Genomic DNA, 14,351 nt, shown 5'->3' with positions numbered 1-14,351 from the left:
AGTTAAGGCAGCTGGATGCTACGTGGTCAACCATGCAGTTTGTGTCCTGGACTCAGGGCTTAAGAAACAGGCCAGGCATGATGTGTGTGTGCCAAAAATACCGAAAGGAGGGAGACATGGAGGAGGAGGGACTGCATGGGGTTGAGGGTGCTCTCTCCTCTCCTTCTCTTTCTCTGGTGAGGACACAAGTCTTCTAGTAAAAAAGGGGGTGGGGCAGTCAGTGGCATGTTGGTTAAGGCAGCAAGATCTTACACGGCTGACTACAGAGTTCAAGTCCTAAACCCAGGGGCTTGAGTGCATGTGTGTGCATCCCTGAGATCCCAAAGGTGCCATTCCCCATGGAGGGTGCTCTCTCACTTTCCCTCTCTCTGTCTCTCTCTCCGGCGAGTGCATGAGCCCTTTGGCAAGCTGAAAGGAGAAAAACAGAGATTGCATTTGGCAATTTGAAAACCAAATTGAAACAATTTGAAAACCAAGAGTAAGGACAAAAAGGAAAAAAAAAAAAAGAATAAGGACTGCAATTAAAAATTAAAATATCACCATTTAAAAATCTTTGAGTCCTGGGACCAGCAGCTGGCGTAATGGCTATGTTGCTGGACTCCCATGTAGTCGACCACGGTTCGCGTCCCAGACCCGGTGGCTTAAAACTCATGCCAGGCGCGTGTTCGTGCATGCCCAAGATCCAGAGAGGAGGATGGAGGAGAAGGGATTGCGGCGTGGCCATCCCCCTGCGGGGGTGACTTCTAGCTTTCTGTCTCTCTTTGTCTCTCTCTGTCTGTCTGGTGAGCGCACGCGCCCTATAGCAAAAACCTCTTAAAAAAAAAAGAACACTAAAAAAAAAAAAACATCTTTGAGTCCCTACTGATTCAGGCAAACACAAAAATATAAAGGAGTTAAAATAAAGCTCTTGTTTACAAAAGAAGTCAGCTAATAAGTGCAGAAGAATTTCTACTGAATCAGTAGCTTCAGGTGAGGATGGCTGACAGATGCTAAACCACTGGTGAGGGACTCCCGGTAAACAGGATAGTCGCATTGTGCCAAAGTAACGCCCCACACATCGCTTGCTAACAACAAAGGGAAAAATGGAGCCTTACAGGGTGAGATCAGCTGAGACGCTGACCCAGGTTAGTATTATTCATAGAATATAGTAACGGTGCCACAATAATAATGATCCGAGTGGCCATCAGGTGCCTCCTGATAAAGTGACCCACGGGCTATTCTTGCCAAAAACATTAACCGGAATCCAATCAAGCCTCTAGACCTAACTTCTAGTTTACAGGAAATACAAGGAACAGAGAGAAACGCTAAACGCTGCCATGCTAAACAAATCCAGACTGGGGTGTTCTACAAACAGTTGCCTGGACTCTTCAAGATACCGAGATCACAGAGCAAATGGGTGAGAGACGGCTGGCGCCGCAACGCAAGATGCTGGACTGGGCCTGGGCATACAAACCAGCTCTACACAGGACCCTTGGGGGACAACAGGGGAAACGTGGACGTGGAGGTGATATGATAGGCACAGAGTTGATGCTAGGTGTGGTGCCGGTCCGGTGGTTAGGGAGCGGCAGGCACTCGCTCTCAGGAGACGCGTGCTGAAGCATTTAGGGGTGAAAGGAGTCACCAGCTGCTTCTGTTCGAATGGCTCAGCAATCGGTAAAGAGAGCGATAGAGCAAATGTGGAGGAAGCGTCAGTAAGTGCTACATCTAGGCAGAGGTACTCAGGTATTCATGGTAGCATTCTTGCAATTTTCTGAATGTCTAAAAATTCTCAAAATGTTGGCGAAGCAAAAACAAACACACTTTTACTGGAGGTTTGCTCAGTTTATGTCAGTCCTGATTTCCCAGTTTTCCTCAAATTAAAAGAAGTTAAAAAGTGACTGAAAGGCAACTGTCCACATTTGTCCCTTTCACTCATCTGAACGGGAGACACCACGGAAAGTGACAGAGAAGTCCTTTGTTAAAAGAATGTCACCCTCCAGCTACTGAACTCCAGTCAGTGCAGGCTCTGACTCCCAAAGACGCGACTGGCTGGTTCTGAGGCTGGCAAGGGCTGTGCACGCTACTCACGGGGTTCTCCTTGCAGTCTTCGCTCAGCATCTCCGGAGCAATCCAGCCCTCTGTGCCGGGCACTCCAGAACGGCGGCTGAAGCTGTGCCTGCCCACTGCCAGCTTCTTGCAGAGGCCAAAGTCGGAGATCATGGCCTTGATCCTGCCGTGCGCATTGGGCATGGAGAGGAGGATGTTGTGGGGCTTCAAGTCTCTGTGAACTGATGGAGAACTCCAGATTAGGCCACTACTCACTGTGTGCAACCCCAGGCATCCTTGCCAGACTCGCGACATACCTGCTGCCACCATTGAAGGTTCTGATTTTCAACTATGTAATATTTCACCTCAAATCCTTATACACTTAGTCACAAGACCCCCTAAACATGCCCCACACCCCCCATATCAGTGATGGAACAAGAGCTTACACAGAGGCAAGGCCCTCCCAAGCTAGTCAGCTGCCATAACCCAGCCCATGGGGACTAAAGGGCAGCCCCTCACCGATGTTGAGGGAGTGGAGGTGGGCCAGGCCTGAGGTGGTCTGCTGCAGCAAGGCGATGGGCTCCAGGCCGAGGTGGGCAAAGTCCTTCTGCTCCACATACTGCAAGAGACACGGGGCAGGGTCATGACAACAGCCCTCAGCACTTGGGCCCTCAGCTCATGTTCTCTGACCTTATTTTAATAAAGAAAGGGAGGGGGGCAGCAGGTGGTGTAGTGGTTGAGGCATTGGATTCCCATATGGCCGACTGTGGTTTGAGTCCCAGACCCAGTGGGTTGAAAACCACAACAAATAAATAGATAAGTGAATAATAAATGTTTTTGTTTTTTCAAAAGGTAACTTCTACTGACAACATTCTCTGCCCAAATCTACACATTCCAACAGCCCTCCTGAAGCCATAGGTTGACTTAAACAAAGAAGCAGAGCTCTAAGTTACTAACTAACCATGAGAAAGGGAAGAAGGTAAGAAGCTCAAGTTCACTGCCTCTAATAGGCAAGCCTACAGGGGAATGCAAACGATACTGAGAGTCAATTTCATGACTAAAGTGAGCTAAAAGAATGTGCTGGACGATTTTAAAGCCTGGAGTCAGCAACCAGCATCCTCCCAGCCACATCGGCGATGCTGGAGATGGAAAAGCAACTGACCAGGTTTCCTGGAGGCGAAGAGGGAGAGACATGCCCACAGCAGCCAGAGACTGCCCGGGTGTGCTGAGGGGCTCACCCCATCAGGCCTGGGCTGACACAAATGCCCTACAATTTGATTGTATCTGTGGCACACTTATCAAGATATATCAAACTGCACACTTAAAATCAGTACAACTCAGGGACCAGCAAGTGGTGTGATGGTTAAGGTGCTGGACACTCCTACATGGCCGACGAGTTCAAGCCCCAGACCTGGTGGCTTGCTTTCTCACTTTCCCTCTCTCTCCCTCTGTCTCTCTCTCTCTGGTCAAATTAAAATAAATGAATGACTAAATAAAATTAAATAAATAATTCTTTTTAAAAAATCAGTACAACTCACTGCACTGTAACTTCACTAAAGTTAACCAAACAAAATGGAAAGACATAAACTGACAGTCCTTGACACCACACTCCTGCTGGCAGGGCGAGGGAGGCTGCAGGGGCCGCAGGCGCCCAGGAGGCCGGCCAGCCCACCTCCTGCAGTGTGGCTGCGCACAGCTCGATGGCGATGTACTGGAACTGCCGGTCCCTCTCTGTGCAGAAGTAACGGATCACGTTTGGGTGCTCGTCAGATTCTCGCAGCAGCTGGACTTCCCGGTCTGCAAAGCTAAAACACTCAGGGAGGATCCTCTTCACGGCCACGTCGCGGTTGTCAAACATGCCCCTATGGGACAAGGAATGGGGGCTGTTTCGTAAGAGCAAATCTGGGGATGAGGGGAGACCAAGGAGCCTTTCTCCTGGAACACTGCAGCCCCTTGCTAGCCTCCACCAGAGAGCGCCGACCGCCCACCAGATGGCCCCGTGATCGTCACTTCTCTGGCAGCACGTGTGCTCCTTGCCTTGGTCCCCATCTTGACCTTAATGGGTCCCTGGGACTTGGCACTCAGACTGCAACCCAACACGACAGGTGCCTGGCCACTCCACTCACCGGTACACAATCGTGCCCTCAGCGCCATGACCCAGGACATCCTTGGGACAGAACGAAATCTTCCCGACCATCACCATGCTGGTTTCCTCATCTGGGGCACAATGGGGAAAGGCCGTGTTAAACAATGTCCCTGACGGAGCCTGGAGGCTAACACAGCTACTAGCTTCCTGAGCTCGGATTAAGAGATGGCGTTTAAGAGGCTCTGCACCCCAGATCCTGGCAGTCAGGGGCAGGCCAGGCCCACACCCCACTTACATGCAGGGCCACCTCCCCTGCTCCTGCATTCTCTTCCTACTTTACACTATGGTGAGCATGCATATTGAAAAGCCTTCCGAAGAGAAGGAACCTCTACATGTTTGTATGTGTATATTTATTTATACTGAGTTCCAACCAACTCATGGTTAATAAAGGAAAAAGGGGGTCCACCTTGAAGAGCAGCACCTGAGACAGCAGGTAGGGGAGGACGGAGGATGTGTGAATGAAGCCAGCAGGGACGTGTCCTGTCCCAGTCGCACTCTAGCTGTCGGTCCCCTTGAACAGCTGCCCTGCCATCCAGCCTGAGCCAGCCCAGAGAGCAGAGTGGACTGCAGCTGCTCCTCCCTGTCGGGAATGCCCCCAGCCTGGTGGGCAGCTCCCTGCTGGGCAGCATCTCCCAGCCTTTGTGAAGAAAGACAGAGGGATTGCCAGGATAGTCCTGGAGGGCCTCTGTGGGGAGACGTCATGGAGTGAGGCAGAAGCCCACTCTGTGGAGACTACCGTGGGAGGTAAGAGGCAAGAACACAGTGAGCCTTGGGAACAGCACTTTATAATCCCTTGGGGACACAGGGAAAGATACAGTGCTGTACAGTGCTCAGATGGTGTTCCAGTGACAGATAAGGCAGTCCCCAACCGGCGCCTGGCCTTACCCTCGTCATCCTGCTCTAGGAAGGGGCTGGTGCCAGCCTTGGAGATGGAGCTGCCCGAGTGCCCAGAGTGGTTGGAGGCCCTGGGAGACGTGCTGGGGCTGCTGGTGCCCGAGCTCTCCGAGTAGGGGCCGGATGTGTCCAGGAGCTCAGCATCCTGGGTCGTGTCTCCAGACGGGTGGAAGGGCAGCTGCTGCTGTTGCAGGAGCTGAATTTTCTCTAGTTCCTTCTGGAACTGCTGGTGCTGGAGCTGCTGCTGCTGATGCATGCTCTGAGGAGAGAATCGCATCTGAGTAAGCAGGGCCATTCCCACTGGGAAACGCGCAGCCTGGACAGAGAGGCTCCCAGCAGAGGAAGCAGGTGTCCACATGACCCGGCAAGGCATGGGGACCAGCAAGAAGGCACACAGAGGCAGAATCAGATCACCCTATCCAGGATAGCCTTCCGTGGGGGGCCTGGCAGGGGCTAAGTGGTCATCAGGCAGGGGCCTAAGAGGAGGGATTCTGTTTTGCGTGGAGGGTTAGGTCAGATAGATGGGGGCTCCTTTCAATGCTAAAATCCTGTGACTTATGAGAGTCTAGGAGTTGCTACAAAGATAAAAAACCAGCAGGAAGAACAGTAGCAAATGGTTGAGTGTGGTGGGCACAAGGCGAGCCCAGGCTTGCTGGCTGTTGTGTGTACACACTTGAGAGAGGTCAGCAGTCCAGAGGGGCAGGTGAGGAAGCTGTGGCTTAGAACTTGCAGCCCTCCCCCCAGCCACACAACCAGGCTGTGGCCCAGGTCCCACTCGTCCGTCCACTGTATCCTACAGCCTCCCCTGCACCCACAGCCCTCTCAAACAGCTGAGAGGTTCACACCATCATCTGAAGTGACAGCAATCAGGGCTGCCATTGCCCACACATGAAGTCTGACTGCAAGGGCTGGGGAGTAGCCAACAGCCACAGGGGAGTTTTCTAGCCCTTTCTCTTCACGTTGGGCTGAAGTCCTGGAGATGACCCCTTAGCTGAGTATCCTGGCAAAGCTACTTCGCTTCTCAGAGCCTAGTTTTCTGTTCGGGGGAAGGGGGCCAATAACCATAACCTCACAGGAGAGAATGTGTGAGGTAAAAATAAAGCAATCGGAACCCACATTCTCCATGGGAAGCCAGTAGAGGGTGCCACTCCCATTACTATATGGGACAGGAGTGTCCTGAGTCGAGCACTTGTGACTTGCATTCAAAGACGGTGACATTTCAACACTCTGTGCAACTTGCTGAAGGAGTGTGCACCCGGAATATTTTATCCCACCCACGACCTACTCGAATCTATCATTTTAGCTCACTGATTTCCAGCCAGGAAGTCAAAGGACTCGCCATGTCACATTTTTCACGCCAGCTGATCTAACATGCAGTTGTTAAAGGGAAGAAAGATTTTTATTCACTATCCCTGTCCTTAAAAACGAAAACAGAGGGGACCAGCAGTTAGCGTAATGGCTATGTTGCTGCTCCCACGTAGTCGACCGCGGTTCGAGTCCCGGACCCGGTGGCTTAAAACTCACACCGGGCGCGTGCGTGTGCGTGCCCAAGATCCCAGGAGGAAAATGGAGGAGAAGGGATTGTGGCGTGGCCATCCCCCCTGGAGGGTGATTTCTCGCTTTCTGTCTCTCCTTCTCTATCTGTCTGGCGAGCGCATGCGCCCTATAACAAAAACCTCTCCAAAAAAAAGAAAAAGAAAAAGAAAAAGAAAAAGAAAAACAGAGGAACTAGCAAATGGCATAAAGGTTATGTCACTGGACTCCCATGTAGTTGACTGCAGTTTGAGTCCTGGACCTGGTGGCTTAAAATTTACACTGGGTGCATGTGTGTGTGTGTGCCCAAAATCTCAAGAGGAGAATGAAGAGAAGGAACTGTGACGTGACCATGCCCTCTGGCGGGGGCTGGGTGGGTGGGTGATTTCTCACTTGTCTCTCTGGCAAACGCACATGCCCTACAGCAAAAATCTCTCTAAAAAAGACAAAGCAAAATAGTTAACTGTTTAAATAATATGCAAGCAAAGTTTATAAATCAGCTTTTATTACTACTTGAAAAACACTTGAGATTTAGGTACAAAAATTGTCCTTTCCTAGGGGCTGGATGGTGGCACAGCAGCAAAACTTGATGCTCTATAGGGCAGATCCTCACGGGGTTTGTGTCCAGAGGCCTCCCTGAATGAGGTGAGCTCATGTGTGCCCAATCCAGGGCTAGACCACAGTGTCAAGATCCTGTTGTGGATGTGTCTTTCTTTCGATCTCTCTTGCTCATGGGAGGGAAAAAAAAAAGTTAAATAAAAAAAAACTTTCCTTTCTTAAGAAGCTTGTATCAAACATTGCATTTTTGAAGAAAAGCAAATATTGACTTCTAAATAGGAAAAGAAACATATTAGCTGCTTCTGTCTAGATCCCACTGGCATGAGGATGGTGAAGAAGCTCTGAAATACGCAGGAGGGCCGAAGAGGAGGAGCCAAGTCTTACCAAGGGGTAGGTGATGATGAAGGCCACCCAGCTGTTGCTCAGGATGATGGTGGCCATGTCCTTGAGCATGGAGTCCATGGGGGCCTCGGGCTTGGCTGGGGCACGAGCAAACTTCTCTTCCACATCCTGCGACACGGTGGTGGGTGCATTTTTCGCAGCCTGGTCAACCAGGTTGATGACCTGGTGTGGGGGAGAGTGCTATGTCACTGCAAACATCCTGGCCAGGCACATTGGTGACCCACAAAGGGGAGCGACTTGTGAGGTACGACTACTCTGTGAGGTGCCACTCTTGTTTTTCAGCTCACCAAGCTCACGTAGCTGCCGGTCCCTCAAAGCAACTGCCTTGAGAGGCTGCAATTACTGCGGGGAGGCTGTCATTACTGACACAGGTTTCAGAGCAGTGCTCTTGGAAGCGCCCTCAGACCCCTATGTTTTTTTAAAAATCCTTAATGGAGGCAAAAGCTTCCTCCTTTGATGGTAGATTCGGTATTTGGGCAAACTCTGAAATCATATGTAACAAAGTCTGGTGAGAAGATGGTAGTCAGTTTGACAATACCATTTTACATGAAAAAGGAAAGCCACAGGTGCACAGGCACCAGCTATAAAGGAGTGAAGCAGCTTTCTTATGTCGCTGTAACTCTCCAGTGCAATCTCAAAATCACTTAATCAGGCAGTCCAGGATTTTCCCAAACTTCTTTAGAAAGTCTGTTAGGAACCAGCAGTTGGCGTAATGGCTATGTCACTGGTCTCCTATGTAGTTGACTGCAGTTCAAGTCCTGGGCCCGGTAGATTAAACTCACACCGGGTGCGCGTGTGTATGTGCCCAAGATCCCAAGAGGAGAATGGAGGAGAAGGGATTGTGGCATGGCCATTCTCCCTTAAAAAAATTATTTAGAAGCCCCAAATTAAATCAGATAAATGCAGAGCTCCCTTCCAAGTGCCTAAAAACTTTTATAACTTCATGGAGCAGTTCAGAAAACTGTACTGATTGGCTCTCAAACACCTACCGTTTCACGTGTGTTATGTTACTATCAGGGTAAACACCTACCGTTTCATGTGTGTTATGTTACTATCAGGGTAAACACCTACCGTTTCACGTGTGTGTTGTTACTATCAGGGTAAACACACAGCCCCTGGTCATGCACTGCATTCCCACTCACTCACGTCACTCCCACCCCCAGACACCTGCTACCACGCCCTCTCCCCGCTTCCAGGTACACCCCCTTTGTCCACGCCCCCATCAATGCTCCCACAGTATAAAGGGGTGCATGGAGTCTCAGGTACGCAGTGGGCAGCTGAGGAAGGTATGCTGAGCCCGTGACCAGGGGCGCGCATTTGGACTCTGCACAAGCAGGTTTGCTGGAACGGTCTGTCTCGTTGCCACACTGCTGCTCCTCAGGTACAGCAACAGATTTTAAAAACACTCTTTGTTTGAGATTTGATGGTGAAATAACAAATCTGGACGGTGGCTACCACGAGGGCACTGTCTTATTTGCTTCTTTATATTTTTCTAAGTGTTCAGCGGTGAATATGCTATCACAGGATTTCAGGGCACGGCTACTCCAGATGGCCATTTCTCCGACCTGGCTCCCTAGATGATGGAGGGCAGACACTGTACCCCGGAATCCTCAAAGCCCATGACTTTCCTTTGCGCCTGGATAAAATCTCCACCTCTGCCCTGCATCTGTTGTGAGGTGGTCTCCACGTCTGTCAGCTGTCCTCGCATACCCTGTACTGTCACCATGGACTCTTCTCTCCCTCGTAGATCGAGCTCCAAAGGCAAAGTTGAGGCCTTGTCCCAGCACCTGTCCTGAAGAGCCACCAGCTCTCCGCTCCCCCACTCACCTCCTCAAAGCTCTTTTTCTAGCATGAATCACGTTTTCCCGGTGTTTGGGCAGATTGTTAGGAAATCTCTCCAACATCTTGGTAGATGCAGAGAGCGGGGTTTCATGGTGCCCTACAAGAAGAAAAGTCCTTCCATGAGAAACTTTTCCAAGCAGTGACAGCACTCGACACTGAACTTAGGCAACAGATGCTACCACCGAGGGGTCCACAACGTGAACCCTCGCCTTTGTAAAGTCAAAGATAAAGAGGGGTAATTACCCCCCAAAATTTCATCCCAACAAGAAATTTCATTACTCCACGGTAGAACACAGTACTCCGAATCTGTCCTAATGAGGAGCAGTCCGTCCTTGTCACGAGAGGGATCGCACACCTGTGACGCAGTCTGAGGAGAGACTCATGGATGCACGTGTCTGCCTCACAGGGGAAGCATCTGAAGCGTCCTTGAAAGCTCGAGGAGTTGGGCTGACCCGGTGGCTCAAGGGTCAAGCACTGAATAGGGAGCTGGATCCTGCAAGGCCAGCTGTGGTTTGAATCCCAACCCCTCTAGCTTGTAAAACATGCTGGGCATGTATGCGTGAGCGCCCCAAATCCTGACAGGATGGAGAAATAGAAGAAAAAATGACCTTACTCTCTGGGGGGGCGATGTGCTTTCTCTTACTCTCTCCTCTCTCTCTCTCTCTCTCTCTGGCTAGCATCCATGCCCTCTGGCAATTACGAGGAAAAAAAAATAGTCCAAGGAGTTCTTTCCTATGCATTTCCTGAACTTCACTCTACTGAGGCTATCAAACTCCCTTCTTGGTATTTAAACTGCCCAAGTGCAGTCTGCTTCTCCCTCTTATCTAAATGTGAGCTTCCTTCTGAGGCAGTAGTGAATTATTCCCATGACCGCAGGAGGGCATATTTCCTGGATGGATGGGGGTGGGGCACAGCCTTCTCCACATAGGCCATTGGCCTCTCTTATTTTTTAAAAGTTTTATTTAATATTATTATTATTATTATTTTAATTTGCTAGAGAGCACATGTACTCACGGTGGGGTAGGAGGAGAAAGCAAGAGGGCAGGTGCAGGATTCGAACCATGGTTAGCCCTGTGGGAGTCCAGTGCCCTAACCACCATGCTACCCCAGGATTAGCCACGTGGAATCCAGTGCCCTAACCACCATGCCACTCGCTGGCCCCCAGTCATTATTTTCTACAACTATCTCATGGTGACCTAGTATTCATCACATATTTATTCAGTATCTATCGTGTGCAAATTAGCATCAAGAGATGATGAAAAAAATCAGGACTGGAGTTGATATGGTCTGATGATCCGGTTAGCTCTAAAACGACACGATTCCACATCTTGTGCAGAAGAGCCGGTGGCCTTGGCCATCGGGCTGTCAGTGGCCTGACATTCTCTTCTCCTTCCCCTCCCTGTGATGGAATCTCACCCTGGTCAGAGTCTCTCTCACCCCAGATCTTCCCATTGTTCTCCTAAACCCACCCAAGGCTATACACCTCCTGCAGAGAGGAAAGCAACAGGACTCGCCCAAGCCACGCATATTCCCGAATCTGGCAAAACCTCTTTCATTTTGTCTCTAAGTCAGTTCTCCAGCCGCAACAGCACATTTCTCCTCCAGGGAAACCTACTCTGGTGCTGTCTACCAAGGAGCGCTGAGACACGCTTCACTTCAGAGTAAGATCCCTGTGTGTCATCTGTCCCTGTCAGAGCCCCAAATGGGCCTTGCAGTGGAGCCCAGGAAGCTGCAGGTGGATTTCTGCATGGAATGCTGAGGTTCACTACCACGAGGCCTAGAGCATATGAGAAATCGGGTCATCCTTCCACATGGCACCTTGTGCTCCAGCGTCCTGCCTGCCTCAACCCCGTTACACACTCTCAGTGTCTGGCATGCTCCCTATCTGGTAGGATCCTACCAGAGACTACTGTGGACATCACCAGCCCGAATCCCCAACTCCTCCTCCTGCAGGCCTCATCCTAAGCAGGCTTCTCCTGCAGCTGGGCCTTTAGTGACTCATCCTGCATGCTCCATACCAACCATTCACACACTTAACCATGAGATCCCCAAATACTTCTGTGCCAACGGTACCTGGTGCCTGTGACCAGTTAGGTCCAGACTCCAGAGCCAAAGGCACATGGCTAGGCCCGTCCCATCATCCCTTTAATAGACAGTTAGGGAGTGGTGGGCTGTGCCGTCTTCCTCCATGTGAGTGCTTACTTCATGACCAAGACTTCGATTAGGTCGCTGGGAAAGTCAAGATGAATTTTTCTATGCAAAAATGTCATGACTTTTCCAACGACATAATAGCTGATCAAAAGTCACCAATAATAAGGTTTCTTTCCTGCTCTTCATGTTATTTAGTAAGTATGGAAAATGATATTTTATGTTTATAAAAAGCTGCCTAATTAAGCAGCTGAAGAAGAAAAAGAAAGCAAGCTCGATCCTGCTCTAAGTATGAGGGGCACCCACCAGGCTCAGAGGTCTTCACCCCTGCTTGACTGTCAGAGACGGTCACACTCACAGCCTTGGTGTCATTTCACCCTCTTATCTCTCTTGCTGACAGGGCCTCCATTCAACCCCAGGGCCATCGGTGAGACAGCAACACGGGAAAAGGAAGGAAGCCAGGGGCCTCTCTGCAGGCCTGGACAACACTGGCCTGGTCCAGGCCTGGATGCTAACTGTTGGCCGCTTCCCTTCCCTCCTGGGCCCTCTCCTGCCCACACAAGTGCCCAGCGAACCTTCCCTGGAAATCGCCTCAGTGGTCTCAGCTACGGAGTGAAGTAATAAGGGTACTTTGCTAACGGGGGTGCTGTGAGGACTGGGGAAATGAATTCTGTAGTGTGGGTGCCAGCGCTGGCATCTGACCGACATTCAGTGTGTCAGGTAATTAATTATGCTACGTTTACGTCATTTAGGACTTGAGTTTTGAAATGTGAGTTAGACAATTTTTGAGAACTGACTCAGTGAACAGCTATCCTGTTTATGTTCCTGGCGGGTACAGATGTCCTAAGGTCTAGACGATGAAGTGAGCACGGGACACACAGTTGTGGGACTAGAGGCAGCGAGGTCGGCTCCTGCCCCCGGAGGCAGTGCACTCCCGGCTAAGGCTGCTGGCGGAGTGGTTCTTACCTATCAGAAGCCAGTGATTCCTCAAGTAGTTGAGCTTGTGCTTCTCTTTGAGTCTAGGGTCGAACTTGAGGTCGGTGCTAGGTGTGATCACACACTCCCCTTTGTCCCCAATGGTGACACCATCGGTCTGGGGGCCTTCTAGCAAGGGGAGAGTGCTGCCGCGTGGCTGTGGAGACAGGGTTGGTGAGGCCAAGTGCCCTGGCAGGACAGTAGTCTCACAAGGTCCCACAACACACCTCCCTATGACCATCCTGAGCCCCAAGAAACAGCCACGCCCCTCGGTGGGTAATGTGTATTGTGGGGCTGGTCCAGGACGGTCAGAGCAAGACACAAAGGCCCTACGGCTGGGCAAGAGAAGCTCTGCCCTCGGGCTGCAACGATGTTGCGCTGATGCCCAACCAGGAGCATCTTCTAGATCGTCATGCCTGGGGACTGGGGAACAGGAAGGTGTGTGTACAGAACTCCAAGAAGCTCTCAGAGAAGCAGAAGCGGAAGCCAGTACAGGAGATCAGTGATATACTAGTCGCAATCAATGCAATGAGCAGAGTGGGACACGCTCCTGCCACGTGCCAGTGTGCCTCGGCCCCTCAAGGCTACGACAGGCAGCCACGGGCTTGCTGGGATGTAAGAGACAGAACCAGACACCGTGAAGGAAGAGCGAGCCTCAGATCTGCAGACACAGAGTGCTCAAGGCAGACTTGGGAAGGCCATGAAAGGATGGAAAGAATTAGAGCAGGGAAAAGGAAGAAGGAAGTGGGAGAAGCAGCCTGAACTGAGGCTCGAGGAAAGGAAAACAGGGAACTTGAGGAAATTGGGAGAAGATGCATCTGGCTGGGCTGAGCAAGTCCCACAGAGAACTAACAGCCTGGCAGAAGAGCACCGCAGGACTGAAGCCAGAATGCCAGCCTGGGGAGCTCGGATTTGAACATGAAAGCAACAGGAAGCGACCAGGGTTTCCGAGTCTTTAGGAAGCTGCTTTCGCCAGGTTCCTCTTTCAGGGCAGAAACTGCGCTTAAGGATTTAAGACCCATGTTTTGAAGTCTCAACAAGATGTTCACATATGACTCCAAGTCGTTCTCTGCTAGCATGGAACAGAAGTAGTTAGGAGGCTGCATTCGTGAGCTCCCCGCAGCAGACTTACCACGACGGCGACCCCCTCGTGTACCATGGAAGGAGAGGCATAGAGGCTGGTCGAGTATTTCCCAACATACAGAGTGGGCCTAGGAGAAAAACACTGATGTAGTCTAAGGTGGTTTGCTTCCTGATCCCACAAAGGAGGCTTTCTGGAGAGAAGAACCATAGCCTCCAATCCCACCCGCAGGGATGGCCTTAACAGCCCCTCATACAGAGGAAAGCAGCAGAGTGTGAGGTAGGGTCACTGCCCTAGGAACAGGACAAGACCTCAGGCCCCAGCTGTCAGTCTTTCCGACAGAAGTATGTACAGCCACCTATCAGCAAGCCTCCTTTTCCTTGTCGGCAGAATGGCAGGGCTGGACTAGGTCATGCCCAGGACGGCCTGCAGAAATGACTACGTCCAATGACCACCCAAAAGGCTGACTTCTTGGGAACCACCGCCAAAACCTCTCGGACGACCCTGACCAGCTTATTTTAAAACTGGGCCACCACCCACATCACCACCATCCTGCCTTGTACTGGTCAGGGATTCAAGGTGCTACAGGAGCCCCAAGAAACAGGCAAATGCTCTACCCTGGACACCTAGAGCAAAAGGGATGCATGAGAAATGCCATCTGGGAAAGACTCCTAGACTAGGTGGCGTGTCCCTGTTTGGGGCATCGAGGAGGGAGTGGGGTTATGGCTTTGTCTGTGTCGTCAGCAG

The 14,351-nt window shown here is 51.0% G+C and overlaps 1 protein-coding gene across 1 annotated transcript in view; it reads right to left on the bottom strand.

Moving 5' to 3' along the window:
• ERN1 (endoplasmic reticulum to nucleus signaling 1) overlaps positions 1-14,351 on the bottom strand; it is a 91,171-nt gene that overhangs the window by 9,777 nt on the left and 67,043 nt on the right. Inside the window, 10 exon segments of the mRNA XM_006146833.3 lie at positions 2,068-2,267; positions 2,545-2,644; positions 3,698-3,887; positions 4,152-4,242; positions 5,057-5,324; positions 7,541-7,720; positions 9,386-9,405; positions 9,408-9,497; positions 12,515-12,680; positions 13,656-13,734. Coding sequence (XP_006146895.2) covers positions 2,068-2,267; positions 2,545-2,644; positions 3,698-3,887; positions 4,152-4,242; positions 5,057-5,324; positions 7,541-7,720; positions 9,386-9,405; positions 9,408-9,497; positions 12,515-12,680; positions 13,656-13,734 — 1,384 coding nt within the window.

This window comes from Tupaia chinensis, unplaced genomic scaffold (genome assembly GCF_000334495.1).
Source record: "Tupaia chinensis unplaced genomic scaffold, TupChi_1.0 Scaffold000187_1, whole genome shotgun sequence".
NCBI classification, from domain to species: domain Eukaryota; kingdom Metazoa; phylum Chordata; class Mammalia; order Scandentia; family Tupaiidae; genus Tupaia; species Tupaia belangeri.
The sequence above is the reverse complement of the archived record's forward strand: the minus strand, read 5'-3'. Positions and strand labels throughout refer to the sequence as shown.